General features: G+C 35.5%; 1 protein-coding gene and 1 long non-coding RNA gene across 15 annotated transcripts in view; one reads left to right on the forward strand and one right to left on the reverse strand.

Annotated features, from left to right (window-relative positions):
* tlcd4a (TLC domain containing 4a) overlaps window positions 1-21,133 on the reverse strand; it is a 46,734-nt gene extending 25,601 nt beyond the window's left edge. For 5 of the 14 annotated variants that reach the window (XR_015525207.1, XR_015525206.1, XR_015525205.1 and 2 more), the window contains exons 1-4: window positions 20,849-21,133; window positions 3,968-4,137; window positions 1,218-1,307; window positions 1,013-1,071 (exon numbers count right to left, since the gene is read on the reverse strand). Coding sequence is in view for 7 of the 14 variants with exons in the window: in XM_087309865.1 (XP_087165991.1) it covers window positions 1,013-1,071; window positions 1,218-1,307; window positions 3,968-4,122 (304 nt within the window). In the remaining 7 variants the exon portion in view is untranslated. Of the gene's footprint in view, window positions 1-1,012; window positions 1,072-1,217; window positions 1,308-3,967; window positions 4,138-4,217; window positions 4,751-12,056; window positions 12,258-12,784; window positions 13,272-20,848 lie in introns of those variants that run through there. The other 9 variants (XR_015525203.1, XR_015525202.1, XR_015525201.1 and 6 more) reach the window with 6 other exon arrangements.
* Window positions 1-25,022, forward strand: part of LOC147838080 (uncharacterized) — a 982,747-nt gene that overhangs the window by 30,381 nt on the left and 927,344 nt on the right. The window lies entirely within an intron of this gene.

Raw genomic sequence — 25,022 nt, forward strand, 5'->3', positions numbered from 1 at the left:
AACTTACACACTTCAAAAGGGAGAATTATACTGTATATTAAAGGGGTGGTCCAGAATGTAATTTTAAGGCTTGGTTAATAAGATGCAAAGCAATGTGTGCTCATGTTTTACTTTAAGGAAATCATGTTATTTTTTCATATATCTCACTTTGATTATAGGACTGACATATTTCCTAGTTTGTCTGAAAAGCCCGCCCTCAAGTGACTCTGATTGGTCATCATCATAATGTGCTGCAATTCGCGGATCGGCTCCACCTCACACCCTTACAAGCACACGCGTTTTGTGTAAGCAGTCAGTCAACAAGTGTCTGCAACGAGTAAAAATGGGATGCAGCTCCTTTAAGAGAGTGTTTGTGTGCCGTTGTGTGTGTGTGTGTGTGTGTTTATACTATGAATTACCTGTAGCACGAGAAGCGCATGTGCGTGGGACCGATGTTTATTTTTAATTTTCTCTCATGCTCTGATTAAGTTAGTTTCTGTGGTGACGCTGGTGACGGAATAAAGCACAATATGTGGGATGAGACCTGTGTGAGCCTTGACTGGTTTTTTTTTTGCTGCTACACTCCAGATAGAAGAGCATTGCTGTATTTTTTAACTCAATGCGTTACACAACGTCTTTCACACATATCCGGAATATGCCTGTGTAAGTAACATGAATCGTTCATATATCTTTTGCGACTTCATTGTCTGAGATGTAAAACGCATGGAAAAGCTGTGCGTGTATGTGTGTGTGTTTACAGCAGTTTGACTGATAAATATGGATTTGTAGCTAAATCATTAGCGGTGGCGAACATTTCCCACGTCTTACATTCATAGATGTTGTTTATGTTCACAGCTACATTACACATCAACTAAAGTTTAAAACATGATATCGTAGTGGACAACCCCTTTAAAGCCTTTAACAATTAAAATCCTAACTTTGAAAGAAATCTTGAAGTTGACATGAGTCAAGATGTATAAACATTGGATTAATTAAACAAAATAAAGCATTGCATTAACTTTTAAGCTCTCACCAGATATGAGGTAGCCTGTAGTAATGCTCACGTTTATCTTCACCAGAGTAGGATCTCCCCTGTTGTGGTAAAGATGACAGTGCATTGAGATTTACAGCAACATCACCGTACAAACACACACAGAAAGCATCCTGCTTATCAGTAAAGAGCAGCGCTTTCCCAGCATGCCTTGCATGCAGTCGGTCTTGCCGGGCAAAACGCTCACCATACGGGGTCCTGATTGACGGCCTCATCGAAGAACAAGATGTAGAGGCAGAAGAGGCCGACCAGCAGAGCGTGGAGCGTGGACACAGTCCTGCAGAGACACACATGGGAGAAAACACTGATCACCGTTTACCGCGGTCTGCTTCTCCTGTAGAACAATGATGTCAAGGTAAAAACGATGCTAACTGCTGGGATCTCCTCCAGCTGGCTGTTCTTCTGACAGCTCGCTGAAATGAGCACATTATCGCTGACATCTTCGCCTGCTGCCAGTTTCTTTCAGCAAACACAGACATCAGGGATTCTGAGAGACGGCTTACAACCTGCTCTCCGCATTCTAACCTCCTGAGCAGACATTAAACGGGGATCTGTTTCAGTGTAGTGACTGACTGTTAAGAATAATCTGATGCTATTGGAATTGTAATATGTATGTATAATCGTTGGGCAGCACGGTGGCCCAGTGGTTAGCACTGTCGCTTGGGTTGGGCCAGTTGGCATTTCTGTGTGGAGTGTGCATGTTTTCCCGTAGTGGGGTGGGTTTCCTCTGGGTGCTCTGGTTTCCCCCACAAGTCCAAAGACATGTGGTATAGGCGAACTGAATAAACTAAATTGGCTGTAGTGTATGAGTGTCTGTGTGTATGGGTGTTTTCCAGGACTGGGTTGCAGCTGGAAGGGCATCCGCTGCGTAAAACATATGCCAGAATAGTAGGCAGTTCATTCCACTGTGGCAACCCCTGATAAATTATTCCATTCAATTCATGTTTATTCATATAGCGCTTTTCACAATATAGATTGTGTCAAAGCAGATTAACATAGTTCTAGTAAAGTCCAGATTTCAGAGTTTAAGTTCAGTTTAGACCAGTTCAGTCTGATTTAAATTTCACTGCTGAAAGTTAAACACTGTAGAGCAACTTCACCAAAGCACAGCTCCACAAGTTTCAATCCAAGCAAACCAGTGGTGACAGTGGCAAGGAAAATAAAACTTCACCAATTGATGAAGTGGAGGAAAAAAATAAGACACTAAGCTGAAGAAAAATGAATGAATGAATGTATAATAGAAAAGTGTACTTAATTCTAATTCTTTAAAGCAATAGTTCACCTAAAATGTTATATTCTGCCATCATTTACTCATTTTAGCTTCAAACCTTTAGTTTGAAGTTTCCTTCTTCTGTTGAACACAAAACATATTTTGAAGAATGCTGAAAACCTGTGACCACTGACTTGCTTAGTAGTTGTTTTTCATACTAAGAAAGTCAATGGCTACAGGTTTCCAGCTTTCTTTAGAATTTTTGGTGAGCCATCCCTTTAAGAAACATCCAACAGATACACAAAACAAAAGATGCTTAAATAGAAAAAAAATGTCTGTTATTATTTACACACTCGTTACTTATTCCAAACCTTTCTGACTTTCTTTCTTCTGTTAAACACAAAAAGATATTTTGAAGAAAGCCGGAAACCATTGGCTTTTATAGTATTTGTTTTTCCTACTACATTGTAAAACTCAATAAATTAAGTTTATTCAAAGTTTGAGGAAACCCACTGTGATCATTTTGTTTTGAAACAAAATGGTTTGAGCATTGTAAATGTATAATTATATATATATATATATATATATATATATATATATATATATATATATATATATATATATATATATATATATATTATACATTTACAATGCTCAAACCATTTTGTTTAATATATATATATATATATATATATATATATATATATATATATATATATATATATATATATATTATATTTACACATCATATATTTAAACATCATATAGTCATATACACATAGTAAATCGCTACGAGTTCAGTTAACTTGAATTAAGTGCCTACAACTATATAGCTAGGGCTGTACGATTAATTGAATAAAGATTGTGATCTTGTTTCGAGCCCCTACACAATCTTAATCGAGCATCTCTACAATTCAGCCAATTAAATTTTTAGGTTCAGAAGTGATGCATAAAGGCGAATGCACAAGCCTTCACATTGTTTTATTAACGTTGCTCAGCAATGTGGACACCTCCAAATGCTGTTGAAAGAGTCACATACTTTTATAAGGTATAATTCACCTTCAAATGTCATTTTTGTCTTTATGTAGTGACATATTTGTATCATGATCTTTAATTTAAGCAAAAAAAAAAAAATGTGATTATTATTTTATTCTCGTTGTCATTCTTATTTGATTTGATTTGAGTTCTGCTTAATATAATCAGTTTGAGTAACCATAACTCTATTTAATTGAGTCAAAGTAACTTTTTTACATATTTAAAGTTAAACTAACTCATTTCATTTAAGTGATTTTAACTGTTTACAGGTTTTACAGTGAAAGGAAGTCAATGGCTGCAGGTTTCCTGCTTTCTTCGGAATTTTGGGTGAACTATCCCTTTAAGAAACATCCAACAGATATCTCAGAACGTAGAAGACAATGCATGCTAAAAAACCTAAATGAATGACTCTCTCAAAAATTACATTTCTGTCATTATTTACACACTCTTTACTTATTCCAATCATTTTTGACTTTCTTTCTTACGCTGAACACAAAATAAAATATTTTAAAGAAAGCCAGAAACTATTAACTTGCATAGTATTTGCTTTTCCTACTTAGGAAGTCAATGGTTACAGGTTTCCAGCTTGCTTCAGAATTTTGGGTGAACGATCTCTTTAAGAAACTTCCAACCAATATCTCAGAATGCAGACAATGCATACAAAAAAAACTAAAAGACAGCTGTTTGTGTACCTTGAGTTCCACTCGATCTTCTGTTTGTGGGTGAGTTTGAGGAAGCCAGGGCTGATTCTGGACGACGCCCAGGGGCTCACGCTGTGAAAGAGCCACTGGAAAAAGAAAAAACTCACCACCGAGATGAGCAGGATCAGCTGGCTGAAGGGGTCCATGGCCACCCGACCCCACTGCAGGAGAAAGAGAGACGTGAACACGCTTTACACAAAAACACCAGCGTCAGGCTCAGCTCAAACAATGCAAAACTCACAGCTCCGGGAGAAAAGTAAAGTAAATGTTTAACAGACATGCCCTCTGCCATTACTGCGCTAATGTAAAGCACACGTCTCTTTTCTGTCGCTCCGAAAACCAATACATGTCACAGTATATCTCGGACACTTTATTTAAAGTATCACTGTTCATATTCAAGGTGCCAGGAGTGACGCAAGAGTTTGTTTACTATTCCAAAAGGCCGTCCAAAACGCTACATAATCTGGTTGCACAACTGTTTTTGAATTAAATATAGAGCTTCTATTGTCATAACTCGCACTGTACATGAACTGTTTCATGCTAGTATATCACATACACCAGCCGTCTCCTAAAATTGCATTCATCTGCAGTTAGAAAAGCAACAGGGTTTCCACTTCCTTTACAGTCTGGCTCATTGTGCACCGGAAAAACAAGTCTGTCCCCTTTTGAAGCACATAGTTAGGAAGCAGCGATCCATAATGATAAAACCTTTGGCCAAATTAAATCGCAACGTTCCAACTGGGTCTAGAGAGGGTGAATCAGCACAAAGAGCACAAGATTGGTGATTGTGATGCTTTGCGCTTAACTTACTTCCTGGATTTCCATATATGGTTGGTAGAGAAAACACACTGGGTTAATGTTCAATCAGTAACTGGGCTAAATAAAGTACTTAAAGGCTGTGCTCAATCGGCATTAGCATTAGGGACTTGTGTAAGATTTTACTTTTAAGCTTAAAAAAAAATGTTTAGCAAATGGATTAATAATAATTCCCTACAATTGTATAGTGCTTTTCTGGACCTTCAAAGCGCTTTTCACCATTTCTTTGGGGGGGATCTCCTCATCCACAACCAGTGTGCAGCATCCACTTGGATGACGCAACGGCAGCCATATTGCACCAGACCGCACACCAGCTGAGTGGTGGAGAGGAGAAGAGTGATGATGAAGCCAATTATGATATGGGGATGGTTAGGCAATTATTAAATAAATGGTTAGGCGATGGGGATGGTTAGGCGATTATTAAATAAAGTACATAAAGGCTGTGCTAAATCGGCATTAGAGTTAGGGACTAACTTTGCGCCAGACCGCACACCAGCTGACTGGTGAAGAGGAGAAGAGTGATGATGAAGCCAATAATGATATGGGGAAGGTTAGGAGGCCATGATGGACAGAGGCTAGTGGACACATTTGGCCAGGATGCCAAGTTACACCCATTTTCTTTTTTTTTTAAGAAACTACTGTTATTTTTAATGAACACAGAGAGTCAGGATTTCGCTTTAACGTCTCATCCGAAAGACGGGATTAGTCAAAGATGTGGATTATAAGTAGGAATGGGTTGGAATAAGATTGTGACGGTATGATAACCTTGGATAAAAATATCACGGTTTCACGGTATTGTGATTACTGCTCTAAAATATTTTCTTTTTAAAAGTTTGGGTAAAAACAGGGTTTCTGCATGTTTCATCACGTCCAATTTATGACTTTTTAAGACCTTTTTTAGACCATTATCAATGAAATTTCAGACTTTCGCAGGGGAAAACGCTAATAATTTTCTGTATTAACCAGTGGAAATGTTCTAGGACATGTTCTAAATGTGTCAAAACAAGCTAACTATTGCTACAAATATTTTCAGAATTCTAAAGCAAGGTTAATATTTATTTTGAGAATAACTACACCTTCAACTTCTAAATTATTTTAAAATGAATATAGAAAAAAAAATGTAATTTTTTAGGTGTCATTTATTCAATTTGAAACATTTGTTCTTACCTTTTCCCAGACTCCCCCAAACCCCCATCCTCATAAATCGCACCCTGCAATTAGTCTATAACTATAAATCAAGCAGAGGCGAGTAAATCTTAGTTTGAGTTTTCAGTGATCGTCTACTCTTTGTTGATCACCCCTGACCTACTTTCTGAATCTGAATTCTGCTGAATCTGAATTTCACAATATGAATTTCTGGTTTTGAATTTTAGGATATTGAATTTGATGTTCTGAATTTCTTCATCTTGAAAACTTGTAAATTGTATTTTTACAAAATGGATATCTGCAGTTTATGCATTCAGAACATAAAAAACTGATGTTTGAAAATATGTCTATAAAAAAAATTCAGCCTTTTAAAACCTGTTGTCTTAAATTTCAGATGTTCAATCCAGAAAAAAACAAACAAAAAGCACTCTGGGGTAAGTTCAAATGTATGGTCGGAGCTCTTTGGGTAAGGGATTCATCAAATCTGCAACAAGAATCAGTCCAAGGCACTCGAGTAAAGTGAAAAAATTAAAAAGCCATTTTTAATTATAAAAGGCTTTTTAATTTTTTCACTTTACTCGAGTGCCTTGGACTGATACTTGTTTCAGATGTTCAATATTCAAGTTAAAAAAATTTAATTAAGAATTTCAAATAAAATACATTTTTAACGACATTTAAAAAATTCTGATTTATTCGATTACAATTATCAATAATTCGATTTAACACAATTTAAATTCAGATTGTTTTGGCATATTTTTAGCTCCATAGTTGTGTGAGTGCAAAGCGTGCCTGAGCCTGAAACTGAAGATGCGACGTCACTCTTGAGGGACTGTTTCATTTGCATTTATTAATCATTCTTACTTTTCAATGAATGAAATTTGTCGTTGATTATTAAAGACGCAAACCTCTTGCTGCACATCAGCTACACCTTTAGCAAACCTCCTAAAACGTGCAACACGAGGACTTTTATGATAATTTATAAGAGTCAAAAGTGGTGGATCTGTTTTGCTAAATATTTGGAATTGTGAGTGTCACTGCATATCCAGGATTCCTCAATGTAATTTTAATACTGTTTTTAAGACTTTTTAAAGACCTTCTTAGAATATTTTAAGACCTCATCACCACTTCAAGTTCTAATCAGTATCAAACCTTTACTTGATAAACAGTTGTTAATAAACAGTTGTAGTTACATAAATCAATGGAGCAAAACTGTGCAACAGAACTCAAATAAGCTCAGAAGAAACAAAGCTTGAAAGAATAAGTTACGTGGTTGTAATCAGCAACAGGTTTCCGCCATTGTTTAAACTTGTCTTTCTCCAACCAGGAGTGCGCAATCTTACATTTTCACATTTAATGTCTGTTTTGCTCTATGGTTTTGCACATGTGGAGAGCGTCACATCACCTTCTTGCTTTTGTCGCAAATTACGTGACATCACCCGGATTGGGGAGTTTAGCCGGACATGCCCCGGCCTGAACCGATCGTGTTGATTGAGCACGCCGTTGTTAATATTAAGTGAAAAAAATAATATATATATGCTTTTATAGAGTCAAACACTTTGGATAACGCTAAAACTAAATTAAGACCTCATAAAAATGCGATTCGGTTTTTTAAATAACTTTTAAGGGCCTTAATTTTCTCATTGTTGATTTAATCAACTTTTAATACTTTTATAACCCCGCAGACACCCTGCTATCAAATGACTAAAAATTATACAAAACGATATAACTAAAGCAATGTCCACTGTACTGAGCAAGAGTGCTTCTCTTTCTGTCAAACTGGACAGTCACATCATCGATGACGTGCTGCGGTTCAGAAGGCAAAATGCAGTGCTAGTGCAGGCCGTCGGTGGTGAAGCGGACTTTAGCACGGTTTAAGGTTAGTACCTAGTGCGAGCACGCTTTAAATGTTTGAATCTTGATTTTTAGTCCGAGAATGAATTAGATCTGAAAAATTCACCCCATTTTGAAAATGAATATTTTTATCCATTTCTAATAAAAATAGCTAATGTATTTTGGTGCATTTAAACAAAACAGAATTATTCAACAGATATATTTATTAAAATAATATTTTAATCAACAAGCATATTTAGAAATGGAAAGATAATACAATTAAATTCAAGTTAAATATTGCAAAAAAAAAATAAACCTACAAAATTTCAACTTAATTTTTTTGCTTCACTTGATTTTCCTCTTTTTAAAATTTGTAATTAATATTTTTATATAACATATAAATTTGGGTGTACAAGTTTTGGACTGTTATCGTAAGTAATTTTATTAAATAAGCTTCAGATTTGGCTTCAGTACTCACTAATGAAATGTATAAGCACAAATATAATATTGTAAAGCTTCCTATTAAAATGTGAATTTTAAAGAGAGATTTGTGAGGGATGTACTATATATGCTGAGCATTGTATATTTTACCAGTTTATTTTAATATCATTAAATAAATTATTTAAAAACATAGCTAATAAAAATAGCATTTTAGCAAATAGTTGTCGCTATAAGTCAGAATTATAAGCCCTCCATTGAATTTTTTTTTTTCTTTTTTAAATATTTTTTAAATGATGTTTAACAGAGCAAGGAAATTTTGTAATTTAGTATGTCTGATAATATTTTTTCTTCTGGAGAAAGTCTTATTTGTTTTATTTCGGCTAGAATAAAAGCAGTTTTTATTTTTTTTTAAATCATTTTAAGGTTAAAATTATTAGCCCCTTAAAGCAATATTTTTTTCGATAGTCTACAGAAAAAAACATCGTTATACCATAATTTGCCTAATTACCCTAACCTGCCTAATTAACCTAATTAACATAGTTAAGCCTTTAAATGTCTCTTTAAGCTGTATAGAAGTGTCTTGAAAATAAATCAGTTAATAAAAATGAGTTATTAAAAATATTATGTTTAGAAATATGTTAAAAAAAATCTCTCCGTTGAAAATAAATTGGGGAAAAAATTAAACAGGTGGGCTAATAATTCAGGGTGTTTAACAATTCTGACTTCAACTGTGCATAGAAATATGTTAAATACAAGTGTCTGTGTTAATGTTTCAAATATCGGTAAAAATATGTCAAAATATGAAATAAAACAAATGGCAAAATATTTGTAGAAGCAGCATCATTTTACCAGGCATCTTCCAGTGGGCATCAAAGTGCTCTTAACATTTCCCTCTGATCTAATTTCATGACCTCTGGCACATAACGGCTAATGGAAAACATGAATCGGACTCTTACCTAAGGCTACAAGTTTTCAAAGGATGGCAGAAAAAATACAAAACATGAACCCTGTGACCTGAGTGTTGAAAAGAGACTGACACAGATTTCAAAAGCGTGAAATTGAAGTTCTGTGGCTTTCAGACCACATTTACAAGCTTTGAGGTCATCTATATTGAAGAGAGTTGGGTTACCGAAACACACTTACAGCAAAGAGAGAGATAAACAAATAGGCAGACAGATAGATGTACTTCAGTGTGCATGCACAAAGTCTTTACTACAGCATTTAACATGTCAGAACCTTCAACGGCAATCAAACGGTCAGGCCAGGAGATCTGCATTTCGTTTTGAGAAGCAAATTTCACTCTAGGAGTTAGTAATTTAATGCGATCAAATATGCTATAAATAACGCCTGTAAAACATTATTTATAAAATCAACAGTACCACTAGGCATGGGCCGGTTTAAGATTCTGATGGTATGATGACCTTGCATAAAAATATTACGGTTTTACGGTAATGTGATTACTGCTCTAAAATATATTCTTTTTAAATGTTAGGGTAAAAAAACTTACTATTTCCTCTTTGAACATAATACATTTTCAGAAATATTCAACATATTTTAGAATAGGAAACATCCCAGCAGGCACAGGACATCAACATGACATCAGATTGACGTTGTACCCCAATGGGGGTCTTTGGATTTTGTTTGGAATTGAAAATCGGGTTGACATCAGAACCCAACGTCCAACCTAAAAATCAATCAATTATCAACATCTAATGATGTTACAGCTTGACGATGTGTGGACGTTACCACTATGCCTATCAGACGTTGGGATTTTGGTTGCCATACCTGACGAATAAATGTCAGTATTTGACGTCAATATGACGTTGGTTTAAGATGTTGCCTCAACATTGGACTTTGGTCACTTTGTAAAACATCCTAAAATCAACGTTGTTATTGGACATCAACATAATGTTGTCCTTAGATGCTGGCTAAACTTAGAATTTTGGTCACCTGACGTCACGACCTACATCTAACCTAATATTACTTCTTATGATGTTGTGTGCCTGCTGGGATGTCAGCGTAAATAATTAAAATAAATCATTGAATCATTCATTCTGCTGTCTTCATTCATTTCAAAAACACAGAGTTCTGTACAATTTGAAACGGAATCTTTGGAGATCTTTTCTGCTGGCGATACTGACGTCCTAAAAACAGCAAAATGAATGTAAATAAAAATCTTACACACACCTTGGAACCACCTAAAATTTGTTTTAAAACCTTGACTTAACCAAACCGTGAAATACCCTGAAAACTGTTATGGTCCCATATCAAACTAGCACCTCCACAAATAGGCCTGTCTTATCGCATGACCTTAAGACACGACCTCAATCATTTTCACACAGTTAGGTTTCGTCTGCGCTATTTGTTTGCCGTTGCTTGGCGTGTGCCAGCCTTATTAAACATACATGGATTCATCTCACAGAGTGAAATACTACAAACACGACTGAATTTATGAAGCAAGTTTGGAATTAAAAACAACGATATTAAAGTGGTATTTTCATGTGCTTTTAGATGCAAGATGTACAGTCATAGATCAACTAGGCAAACAGCTGTCAAATCACAAAATGATTATCTTTGATTTCAGGATCACTCTGGCTGTGTATTAAAAAAAATAAATAAATAAATAAAAAATATTCACACACTTCCATACTATATAGTAAGCTTAAAAACAGTATGTGAGCGGAGTAGTGTGTGCGAATTCACAGAATTCGAAAAACAGTAAGTGAAAAGTACCTGGATGATCTACTACTCCAGCGAGATTCTGAAGTGCGTATCAGATAGACGGTAAACTATCCCATGATGCAGCGCAAGAGAATTCATAAAGCAATGCAACCGACGCAAGTAGGTCACTTGATCATGACAAAATGTAGTATGTCTGAGTTTCATTCATACTGCTCACATTCACACTGCATAGAACAAACTTTTCTTATGGCCTAGCTGGGTGATATGGCAAAAATGCAATCTTGATAATTATATTTCATATTGAACAGTAACAATTTAATATTTCAATTTAAGTTGTTAATGCTTCCAGATTTAAAAGAGTACCCCAACAATGACTGAAGCCACAAAAATTAGAGCGTCTATTATATGGCATGACATGTTTCAACCGATAAATCTTCGGAGGCCGAAAATACGGTACATCTCTATTATTAACACACTTTTAGATTCCTATTGCTGTACATTTCAGCGTTGTGATTGGTTCTTAGATCAATAAAGATTAAAAAGTCCAGAGCTTATCATTGTTATTGACATGAATTTTATTGCGATTCTATATAATATTATTTATCGGCCCAGCCCTACCGTGGTTATTTAATTTTCAATGCAGTACCTTCTAAGTAGTAAGCGATTTCGGACGTAGCGTCTGATTAAATCCTCTGCGATTTTGTAATGTGTACCTAGTGAGTGAACAGAGTTTGCATGTTCTGCATGTCTGAAGTGTATGGGTGTTTCCCAGTGATTGGATGCAGCTGGAAGGGCATTTGCTGCATAAAGCATATGCTGGATATGTTGGGCGTTGATTGCACTGTGGCGACCCCAGATTAATAAATTAAATAAATTATTAATTAAATTAAAGCCGAAAAGAAAATGAATGAATGAATAGTCGGTGATCTAATCTGAAAGCAGCTCTTAGATGTTTTACTGATTGCACAACTGGCTTTCCTGACAAAAAGCACATTAAAATTATCTTTGATTAATCATGCAGCGCTCATTTTAATGTTCTGGATTCATAGCAATCATTTAGGTTTAGAAAAGACACTACAATAAAAACTTGACATTTGTTAAAAAGTCATATTAACAAAAGTGAGGGGTGACATGGTGGCTCAGTGGTTAGCACCCATAGCCTCACAGCAAGAAGGTCATTGGTTTGAGTCCCAGCTGGGTCAGTTGGCATTTCTGTGTAGAGGTTTCATGTTCTCCCCACGTTGGCGTGGGATTCATCCGGGTGCTCTGGTTTCCCCCAAAGTCCAAAGACATGCGCTATAGAAGAATTGAATAAACTATTGTTATCTGTGTGAATGAGTTAATGTTTCCCAGTACTGGGTTGCAGCTGGAAGGGCATCTGTTGTGTAAGCCGAAGGATAATGAATGAATGAACATAAGTGAGTTGTCATAGTACTCAGTTTGTTGTCATTTTAAATACAAGCAGTTGAGTCCCACTTGTCACTAATTCAAAAGTGAAAGTAATTAATAAGTACAAGCTATTTAAAAGAAGCCGCGCTCCCGGTGATACCGGTATTACCTGTGCTGTCATACATTGGTTAAACAACAGGGAAATGTTGTGACTGTCACAATTATGTGACTGTACTTAACTTGGAAACTTAGAGTTAAAATGAGTGTTACATGACTGGTGAAAAGAAAGAAGAATAGCTGTGGTGTTCCTAAAATTCAACACAATTCTTTATGCACTTTTATTGATTGAGTCTGATTTAAGGTTAACATTTATGTGGCTCATTCATTTATTTTCTTTTCGGCTTATTCTCTTTATTAATCAGGGGTCACCAAAGCGGAATGAACCGCCAACATTTCTAGCAGATGTTTTACGCAGCAGATGCCCTTCCAGCTGCAACCCATCACTGGGAAAATGTATGTGGTTAATTATATTCTAAATCAAATACCCACAGAAAAAAAACATCTGAAATTGTAAATTTGGTGAAAAGGTGAAATAAATGTGAAAAGCACAATGTTTTCCTACCAGTTCTGATTCAAATACAAATCCTACTAAAATTCTGCTGCTCTTTGTTTCATTTTACACTATCTACAATTAAATTAATAATGTTGGTTGGTAGGGGTGTCAAAAATAATCGTTTCTTCGGTGCGATGCAGACGCGGACAATTCGTTATCCGTTCAGTAATAATCATAACCGGTTATTACTGACGTCATTTACCTCATATGCGCTCTGTCGCGAGGGAGGCGATCGCGAGTATTTACAGCGCTTTAACTACTTATAACTCATAAACTGCACAATTTCACTGTGTGTGTTTGCTGGATCAGTCTTTCACTGACATATACAACAATAGCCCCTATTTCACTGAGATCGAGAGAATGAAAGTAGCCTACTCCATTTCTCTCTTTCTCTCTTTCTCTCTCTCTCTTTCTCACACACACACAGTGGCCCATTTGACCTGCTGGCGTGGCTTTTCTTCTCTACTCGGCTGTTTTACAGCGTTACTTTTGCATCCAGAAACGAGCGCGTGTCTGCAGAGTTTTCTCCACCGTGTATCATACATCAGCACTGAGATCGCCGCTGCCGCCTGCCGCTCAGTGTCACTCATCTGTGAAGAACGCAGCGCGCAAGAGCCAATCTTCCAAAAATTTTTTTAGAGGGTGTGACCAAACAAAGGGGTGTAAGAGAACTAGACAAGGATCAGAAATTGAGCTGGATATTTATATTTGTTTATATTTTTTGCTAAATGCTCGTTTTGTTTAAAGTTACAGTTTATATATCTGACTGTTTGTATTAAATGACAAAATTGTATTACAAATAGTATATAAATATAAATATATTCATACATTTTAATACAAGAAATGCAGCTGTGAAGAAAATATAAAACTGTGTATGGAAAGCACCGTCAATGCACCGTGATGCACCGAAATATCAAATTGAACCTAATCGATGGCATGATAATCGTAACCGAACCGAACCGTGAGACTAGTGTAGGTTCACACCTCTATTGGTTGGGCTAATCCATTACACAAAATTAGACTGAAAGACAGAAATACATTCATTGATTTATTTTCTTTTCGGCTTAGTCCCTTTATTAATCTGAGGCACTGAAAATCAATCCAAAGAATCCTGAAGAGTACCGCAAGAGCACATGCTGTTGTGTGTGTGCGCGCCGTGCTTATCCTCGGACAGCAGAGTACACACACATCTAACGCGATCTTAATGCGAGCGCTTTAATGGTCAAATATATGCACACTTGTGTTAGAGCACGGTGTTTAGTGATTATTCATATTAACCCTCATTTGTGTAAAAAACTAACAAGTTGAGAATCAAAAGACATGAGAAAGAGAAACCATATCAGAGCCGCACTATTCTTAAAGTGACAGCGTGCGATATTCCTTCTGCTGCCGACTGTTTTTATCATTAATCAATATTAAAATCAAAAATACAGTGAAGATGCTTAAAGCACAGTTTAAACATAACAGATTTAATAACTCATTTCTAATAACTGATTTCTTTTATCTTTGCTTTGATGACAGTACATTATATTTTACTAGATGTTTTTCAAGATACTAGTATTCAGCTTAAAGTGACATTCAAAGGCTTAATTTCTTAATTTCAGTAGTTTCTTCTGCAGACAATCAAACATATATATTGCTTAAAGGGGCTAATAATATCGAGCTATTAAAATAGGTTTCAAAATATTCAAACCTGCTTTTATTCTAGCTGAAATAAAACAAATAAGCCTTTCTCCAGAAGAAAAAAATATTATAGGAAATACTGTAAAAGAAAAACTCTGTTAAACATAATTTGGGAAATATTTATATATTAAAATAAATTTACAGGAGGACGAATAATTTTGACTTCAACTGATAATCGTTTTGAATAATCGTGATTACAATTATGACCAAAATAACCGTGATTATGATTTTTCCCATAATCGAGCAGCCCTATTCTATACTGTACATTATTTCTGTTAAGTGACAAGACTTTTGTATAAGCAGAGACAGACCTTACTGCCCTAATTAAATAATTAAAAATCAAAGCATGATGATTTTTTTGGTAAAATAAGCATAATCTTGAGGCCTTTGTCCTTCATATAAGCCACTTCTAATACCAAATGATCATCTAGAAGTTTTTATTAGTTGTTCCTAAAACTTACATAGGCGAGAAGACTTTTGTCAGGTAGTGTACATTTGCAGACTTATACCCAACCTTAAAAAACCTCAGAAAGATTGTCAAAAGCAGGAAAAAAAGAGGCAGAACATTGTCACAAAACCCCTAATAAAAAAACTGTGACATCAGCACATCTGCTCATAGGGTGAGAAGTCCAAAAACATACCGTGACTAAATATAGACGGTCTTTATGAAGAAAGAGGCTACATGTACACACACATCCACCCACTCGGAAGAAGGGGTGGGGTAAGTGTATTTAAAGATCCTATAGGGTGATGTGGCTGTGAAGGGCAGCCACCTAAAGAGGTCACAAAGCAATGTATAGCAATGTCTGTGGTGGCTCAACAGGAAGTTCAGCAGTTCTCACATACGAAGGCGTGATCACACATTTTCTGCATGTAATCAGCTGTGAACATGCAATCGAAAAAAAAATCCAGTTTCGATGACAGAAATGTTGGATCAGGCTCGTCTGATAAACATGCTTTCCATACTAGCAGGTTTATCGTGTTTTTTGGTCACAGCACTGACGAAGTTACATTGCTGGCATGCTTTTGTGCACCGAGTAAATGCGCAATGCATTAAGAGTGCAGCCTTATGAATGAAAGATTGGCCAAGTAAAGCTAGCTCACAGAGCAGCAGGATGGATGGACGCTTTAATAAAGCCATGAGAAAACTGCAGTGGCAGACAATGTATGCATGTATTTGTGAAAGTACTGAAAAACACATTTAAAATGATACATTACTAAAACCTTATGATAACAAAATAGTTAATAAATATATTTATTAACTATTTTGTTATCATAAGGTTTTAATAATGAAAAGATTTTTAACTTCATTCATTTTCTTTTCAGCTTACTCCCTTTAAGATTTACTACTTCATTTAAAAAACTAGAGGTGTGAACCTATACTGGTCTCACGGTTCGGTTACGATTATCACGCCTTCGATTCGGTTCAATTCGATATCTCGGTGCATTGACGATGCTTTCTATATACAGCGTTATATTTTAGGGGCGAGGTTATAACAAGCTGTTTGTATAAACACACAGCACCACACCACAAAAGAAGCACTTTTCCGACGGTCCCTTACTGAGAGCTCCTTTTAGCGCGTGCTCTCCCGGCTAAACACATATTGCAAGGGCTTAAACGGAGCAGTGATCGTAATGTCGAGCGAAAAAAAAAAGAAAGACAGCTGTGAAACATAACCAGCTTTGTCTTTTTGTAGGAAACACACTTTAGATCTTTTTAGGGTAAGAGTTTTTTGAGTTAATGCCGTCTAGTTGAATGTGTGTCAGGAAAATCGAAAACAAAACCAACTGAACCGCATTCATTTCTGGCGCCCCCCTGGATGTACAGCGCCCTTACATTTACATTTACATTTAGTCATTTAGCAGACGCTTTTATCCAAAGCGACTTACAAATGAGGATAAGGAAGCAATTTACACAACTAAGAGCAACAATGAATAAGTGCTATAGGCAAGTTTCAGGTCTGTAAAGTCTAAGAAGGGAAGTATTAGTAGTATTAGTTTTTTTTTTTGTTTTTTTTTGGTACAGTTAGTGTGATATTCAGAGAGGCAATTACAGATTAGGAAGTGTAGTGGAGACTAAATAGTTGAGTTTTTAGTCGTTTCTTGAAAGTAGCGAGTGACTCTGCTGTTCTGATGCAGTTAGGGAGTTCATTCCACCAACTGGGCAGATTGAGCGTGAGCGTTCGCGAAAGTGATTTCTTCCCTCTTTGGGATGGAACCACGAGGCGACGTTCATTCACAGAACGCAAGTTTCTGGAGGGCACATAGATCTGCAGAAGCGAGAGCAGATAAGAAGGAGCAAGGCCAGAAGTCACTTTGTAGGCAAACATCAGAGCTTTGAATTTGATGCGAGCAGCAACTGGCAGCCAGTGCAAACGGACTAGCAGCGGAGTGACATGTGCTCGTTTAGGTTCATTGAAGACAACTCGTGCTGCTGCATTCTGGAGCAGTTGAAGAGGCTTGATAGAGCTAGCTGGAAGCCCAGCTAGTAGAGAGTTGCAGTAATCCAGTTTGGAGAGAACAAGAGCTTGAAAAAGAAATTGAGCTGCATGTTCAAATAAGAAGGGTCGGATCTTTCTGATGTTATAGAGTGCGAATCTGCACGATCGAGCAGTTCTAGAAATGTGGTCAGAGAAGTTTTTTTTAGCATATGCTTATGGTGCCTATGCCACGGGCCGGCCCTGAGTTACCTGAGTGTTGTAAATACTCGCGCTCACCTCCCTCGCGACAGAGCGGATAGGAGATAAATGACGTCAGTACATAATAACCGGTTATGATTATTACTGAACCGATACAGAATTGTCCGCGTCTGCATCGCGGTGCACCGAAGAAACAATTAATTTTGACACCCCTATAAAAAACCCAATACAATCAGTACAAACAACACTTCAGCATATTATTTGCAATAGTCACATGATCACGAGTACGCAATGTTGAGTCTGGATTATAATTTATCATTTTGCAAGTGTTTTTTTTTTTTTTTAGGCTTGTGACTGTCTGTGAGTTTTAAAAGCATTCAGGCATAAAAAGAATGTACCGTTTGTAACTTTGAAAAAGGTAATAACGATTAACTTTATTGAGTTATTTATAAAACAAAAACTACGCAGTATTGTTTCACATTTGATTATTTAATTACTGTTTACCTGAAAACAATTCAGCTCTTCGGAAGACAATAAAACGCTGTTTATTTAATTAGCATATTTTTCTTTATTGAATTCATCTATGCTTGTAGATTGTTTGTTATATGTTACGCACCCCCTATGAATCATCCCAATCAATCTAAAATCGTTTATTTGAGAGTGCACAAGAAGATCTGCGCTTGAGCAGCGTAGGCTATCTTTGAGGGGGTGTGCAAGAAGTTTTGTGCATGAGCTGACGAAATTGGCGCGCAAGCAAAGAGATTTGCATGCTCATAGGCCATTACATAAATGCGATCTCGACTTAATACTGCGCTCACAACATTTGTCATTGAAATAACACTACATGTAGTTGATAGATCTTTGTAAAAAAAAAGGCCTGCCGCCACAGCTGGAAAAAAATCTTAGAGGAAACACTGATCATTTTTTCCAAACAGTTTTTTCTCATTTAGAAAAAGTGTTTTCGTAGTATGGCTGTGCTATATGGCAAAATGCAAACTCAATTATTTTCCATATTGAACGATAACAATATTTCGATATAAGTAGTTAATGCTTTCAGATTCGAAAGAGTACCCCAACAATGACTGAAGCCACAAAAATTAGTGGTCCATTAACTGGTGTAACATATTTTCGGCTGATGAATTTTCAGCGGCAAAATATCTTAAATATTAACACACTTTTAGATTCCCATTTCTGCTGTTGTACATTTCTGCTGTGTGATTGGCTCTTAGATTAACAACGTCCAGAGCTTATTACTGTTATTGACATAAATTTTATCGCGATTCGATATAATATCATATATAACATCAATATATATCGCAGAATAAAAAAAGTAATCGCAATGTGTCATTTTTTTTTCCAATATTGTGCAGCCTAAAGCAAAGTATTTTCAAATATCAAAGTCATAATTGTCAAGAGACTGCAATTATGATAAAATTTCTAACAATAATCTAGATATTTTAGTTATGATTAGGCCCACATGAAATTTGCGCGCGCAGTAATCTGCATATTTTTAGCCCATCAATGAGTCTATTTATTTACTTGTGTAAATGTGAGTAAATTTATATTTATTGAGTTTTGAAAAATTTCACTAATAATATTGACTAATATCAAAATGTTCATTTGATTTATTTTCAATACAGTTTATAAAGTAATATTATCTGTCTTTTAGTAGATCTTATGTGATAGGGTTGGGACGATAGACTATGCCATTATCCATCGCCGATGGCCAATAGTCATCACAATGCTGAGCCGGCATCACGACCCTCCGCCCCGGTCCCATTGCAGCAGCAACCCAAAAATACACACTTAGGCCCCTTTTACACTAATAAGTCTCAGTTTTAAAATAGCATTTCAGAACGAAAACTATCCACATCCACACTGACGTTTCATCTGGCATTTCTGAAAAGCCCTCCTTCCACACTATACCAGAGAGGATTGCACGTTGGACAGCTTATCAAGAATGTATTGTTGGATCACATCTCACTATAATTGTTAAACGTGCATTTAATTAATTTTGTCTCCATCTAACGACTCTTCTGTTTTTTGAATCTATCAGGTAACGTGTCACACCGTCAGTACACTGCTTCAATCTTTCGCTTTCACACTTGTGCTTACTAATTTTACTGAAAACCTCATATATTTTTTGGTGGTGCAACTTTTTTACCAACCAAGTTTGTCGATGCCATTGTGATGACACAGATCACTCTGCCTATTCATGCCAGAGTCCCACTGAAAAAATGATTGACAGGTGGTAATTTGTGTGTAACTATTTATTTATGATTAGGTTATGGGTGAAAATAAAAAAAGACCATGCGGGTCAGGTAGTTGAAACGGTCGGCTCCAAATAATTAATTAATTAGTTCTGAATTGAATAATTATTCATAATAATCAAAACACCGCAGCCTACGACAACGATGCCATTGTCCATCGCGATGTTTCACATTAGACATTGTATGATGCCAAAACATCGCCCAACTCTAATATGAGAGACTTACTTTGTTTACCAAATAAGTGCATCTAATTAGATTTGCATTGTAAACATTAAATGAAACTTTAAAAAGCTATAGTTTTTTTTTTTTATTTAATATATTATGGTTTTAGTTATGATACTCACAAAAGTCATTCCACATAAATCCGCAGATTTTTTACTAGTTTCTGCGCTGAAATAGCAAAAAATGTCTGCAGATTCTATCTGGCCCTAGTTATGATCCACTTTTAGTTATTAAAATATTTTATTGCTTTTACATTTAAGGATTTAAAAAGCAGTTGTGTTAAAATAGCATAGACATTTTATTGTGTGTTTTTGCCTTGAAAATATGAATAAATAACCTGACACCTGCTAAACCTGACATTTAGGAACCATTAAAATTATATATATAAAATATATATATTTTTTGCTAAATATTTCATTTAAGGTTTTAAAACCAGAACAAATACTATAAATATTACATTTTAATTAAACTACTTAAAAAAAAACATTTCGTGTGGCATTTTTCTAACACACACACACAAACACACACACATTACAGTGTTAAAACTGAAAGTACTATAAACCAAAATCAGGAAGAGCAGAATAAAAGTAAACAATAACTTACTTTTCAACTGTCAGAAAATCACTGTTGATTAAAAAATGTCAAACACGGTGGTTCATATAAAGCTGTGCAGATATTTAGACTGAATGAAGCTCCAGTTCATGAATTCCCAGTCTTAAATCTTAGCAAAATGCTTTCCTTCATACTGATACACACTCGAAGCACGGATTTTGGCTCTATAGGACGTAGTTTGTCAATAAAGTCGGTCATTTAACGACTGGTGTGCTGCATTGAACCGCATTGCTTGTGTAACGAATGCACATACATGTGTATATTTATGCTTAGATGTGCATGTTACGGGTTCCCACAACACAAGTGTTACTATTCAGTACCGACAATATGACAATGTCAATAAATACAGCATCGCATCTGGATCTCGGCACTGTAAAACATTGCGATGGACGGAAATCGACTTGTGTTGTCATCAGCAACATGCCTGCTTGCTTTCTTTAGGCCAAATCGCACCGCAGTGCTGAATGAAAACACGTCGCCTGTGCGATAAAATATGGCATGATATAATGCGATTAAACCATAGGCTTACCTTTTATCGAACATCAATGGTGTCTGTGGGTCAGTTGCGCATGGTGTCTGAAAACATGGACTGATTAAATCCGTGTTTTTCCGTCAGTCAGACACATGCATGGTTCTCCTCTCTCCACGGCGATATGAAATGCATGATTTCATATCAAACACGGAAACGACAGGTTCTTATAACAATCTCAGCCTGCGATGTGTTTCATAAGCGCGAGTCGGCGAAAAAAACATGTTGAGGATGATGTTGTGTGTTGATGCCTGGCTGTATGTTTTGAGGTGAGGGGAAAAAAGCGAGGAATCCAATTTCGGTACATCCTCTTTTGAATTATGAATCATCAGTGAGTCGATTCTTTTGAATCTGTTCACTAAAATGATTGGTTCATTTCTGCGCAGTGACTCCAGTGGGTGGCGGGGAACTAAAAGTGGCCTAAATGAATCAATCCCTCAACAGAGTCGTTGTAAAACGAGTTTTCCGTCTCTAAACAAACTATAAAGTCGTTTTCCTCCATTTATACCGTCTTGAATTTGAACTGGTGTATTCATCACAACATTAACCGCCAAAATAAAGTTCCAACAAAGTCCTTACAACGTGTAACGTTAGAGTGCATATTTCTTACACGTTCATGATTATTCATCCGCTTTCTCTTCCGAAGGAGATGTGCTACTTAATTCAGGTAAATTAAATAATGTAACTGTTAATAAAGAATAACTATATAAATCACAAACAATGTATTTGTGTTCGTTTGAAGATGTTTTTTTTTTTATTGACTTCAATAACAAACATACAAACTTCAATTTTACACAAAAAACACAATGATAAGATCAGGATAAATAATATAAATATTAAAAATTAAATAAAAAGAAACAAAAGAGAGAAAAGAAAGAAAAAATAAATAAGTTTAAACATATATATAACACAAAAACAGCAAGAGAAAAGGACTTATGTATCCGCGAAATTTTAAAAAGAATCTGTCACTTTTCTTATTATTAATTAGTCTAAGAGATTTAATAAAAACATCAATTTCTATTAAAAAATGTGAAAAAGAAGGCTGCGAACTGGAGAATTTTTTTTCGTGAATAAAATATTTTCCATGCAAAATAAAAAAGTTAATAATGTAATTCTCTAAAATATCAGTTTTACCTTTATAATAACAGATGATATTTTGAAGTTGAAAGGGTCTGGAAGAAGCAATGTAGTAACCTATATGGAGATATAAGCTTTTCCAAAAGCTTTTTGTGTTTTCACATTGATGTGAAATATGTGTCCCAGTACTGGGTTGCAGCTGGAAGGGCATCCACAGTGTAAAACATATGCTGGATAAGTTGGCGGTTCATTAGGCTTTGACGACCCCTGATAAATAAAGAGACTAACTAAGCTGAAGAAAAATGAATGAATGAATAAAAGTTTTATCAAAATCTTCTCCTTAATTACCATATTATACTAATTCATTCATTTTCTTTTTGGCTTTATTTTTCTGAGGTCCCCACAGTGGAATGAACCACCAACTTATCCAGCATACGTTTTACGCAGCGGATGCCCTTCCAGCTGCAACCCATCACTGGGAAACATCCATACACACTCATTCATACACATACACTACAGACAATTTAGCTTACCCAATTCATGCACTGCATGTCTTTGGACTGTGGGGGAAACCAGAGCACCCGGAGGAAACCCACGCCAACGCGGGGAGAACATGCAAACTCCACACAGAAATGCCAATTGACCCAGCCGAGGCTCGAACCAGCGACTTTCTTGCTATGAGGTGACATCGCTACACTGTGCTACCGCGCTGCCCACCATATTATATCATGAGTTCAATCTATAAACGTGTACAACTTGGCAGCTAAAAAAGCAAAGCAAGACATGAGCTGGATTTTTTCCCCAGGTAAGTTAGTCTGTGCAAACTAAATAAAATAAGGTTTTTGGTCATAACCTGTCATATGTTTTACACTATACACTGACCCCACAAATATTCTTATCAATTCACAAATTAGAAACATGAGTAAAACGTCACTTTTTTCACTGTGAGTTGAACATGGATTTGTCAAATTTACATTGTAGAGTAAAATTAATCTCAAGTTATGTTTAATACAGACCTCATGAATTCAGAATTATTAGCCCCCCATTAATTTTTTTTCTTCATTTTTTAAAATATTTCCTAGATGATGTTTATTAGACCAAAGAAATGTTCACAGTTTGTCTGATAATATTTTTTTCTTCTGGAGAAAGTCATTTGTTTTATTTCAGCTAGAATAAAAACAGTTTTTAATTTTTTAAAACCCATTTTAGGGACAAAATTATTAGCTAACCTTTTTTTTGATAGTCTACAGAACAAACCATTATAACTAATTACCCTAACCTGCCTAGTTAACCTAACTACCCTAGTTAAGCCTTTAAATGTCACTTTAAGCTGTATAGAAGTGTCTTGATAAATATCTAGTCAAATATTATTTACTGTCATCATGGCAAAGATAAAAGAAATCAGTTATCAGCAATGAGTTATTAAAACTATTATGATTAGAATTGTGTTGAAGAAATCTTCAATCTGTTGAACAGAAATTGAGGAAAAAATAAACAGGGGTGAATAATTCAGTGCGGCTAATAATTCTGACTTCAACTGTGTATTACACCTATTTAAATATTTAAATTCAGTTGATTATTTACCATTTGATGTAGACCATTTCAATGTGGTCATGTCATTGGCCCATGAATATTTCCTGCTTGCTAGCAATAACTGCATCAATAGGCAATTCAATGATAACTTTATGTTAAAACTGCTGTCATAACGTTATTTATCAACATGTGGCTCTTTTTAGATTCTTGGAAGCTCTAGAAATTAAAAAAGTAAAACAGGAAATACGTTGGAACCTCTGTTTTTGTTTACATCCCTCAAAATGGTTTATAGTCAGACATTTTCTTTCAGCTGCTATCTGCAGTGGGTCTGTTTGGATTTGTAGAATCTAAACTAGTTTCTGCAACTATCTTCATGCAGCAGGCCACATATGTGTGTAGGCGTGTAGTGTCTAAAGTGGCATTGCCAACTGCTTGGCATTCATAAAGTGTTGTGTTTTTTAGTCATTTTTTGCAATTCTGTGTAAACCACAGTGTTTGTATGACACTGTTTGCACACTTTATATATAGAACAACAGCATTTCTGGAGGCCTGTAAAATGCATAGCTTTAAATAAAAGCCTCATAATGCATTATTTCAATTATACTATCATGGTGCAGGGCCGGATATCGTTATTTGGGGGCCCTAAGCAGTTTAAGCCACGAGACCAGGGAGTCCTACAGTAATATGCACACTTTGTATTTGTATTTATTTGTCTTTCTCTTATATCTTGCTTATATCTTGTCTTGCGTTCACATTTTTATCTTAACACAATCTCAACATTTTAAAGATTTGTTCACTAAAAATGAATTCCCAACATAAAAATAATGAACAAACTCTTTGTTTTTAAGACTAAATTTTCATCTGATTTGACTGCTGGATTGATCAATGATTAAGGGTGGGGGGACACATTTGCGCAGATGTAATAATTAAGGTACATTTGTAATTGTTAGAGCCTTATCCTATAAAATATGATTGAACATGTCATTATATATAATTTACAGAAACTTAGGTAGTTATTGTGGTCCTCCAGACTTCCTGGGGCCCTAAGCAGCCTCTTACCTCTCTCATTGGTTAAATCCGCCCCTGATTGAGTGCAAACAATGTGATTTCATTAAAAATAGTGATGTCATGATGTCACAGTATGCAAGTACTATAAATGGCTTTATCAAATGTCATTAATATTATACAACATGTTTCATTTATTTATGCATTTTCCTTCAGCTTAGTCCCTTAGTTATTTATTTAACCCAATATTTAGTTATTTATTTAACCTAGTGGTTGAGTTATAAATATTTGGTGCTTTGTTGGGTTATTTTTAACCTTTATTTGGTTATTTATTAATAACTGAACTAGTTGGGTTAAATGTTTGGTGCTTTGTTGGGTTATTGTAACCTTTATTTGGTTATTTGTTTAATAACTCAACCAGTTGGGTTAAATGTTTAGTGCTTTGTTGGGTTATTTTTAACTTTTATTTGGTTATTTATTTAATAAGTGAACTAGTTGGGTTAAATGTTTAGTGCTTTTTTGGGTTATTTTTAACCTTTATTTGGTTATTTATTTAATA

This window comes from Danio rerio, chromosome 24, assembly GCF_052040795.2.
Source record: "Danio rerio strain M-AB ecotype USA chromosome 24, GRCz13ab, whole genome shotgun sequence".
Lineage (NCBI taxonomy): Eukaryota > Metazoa > Chordata > Actinopteri > Cypriniformes > Danionidae > Danio > Danio rerio.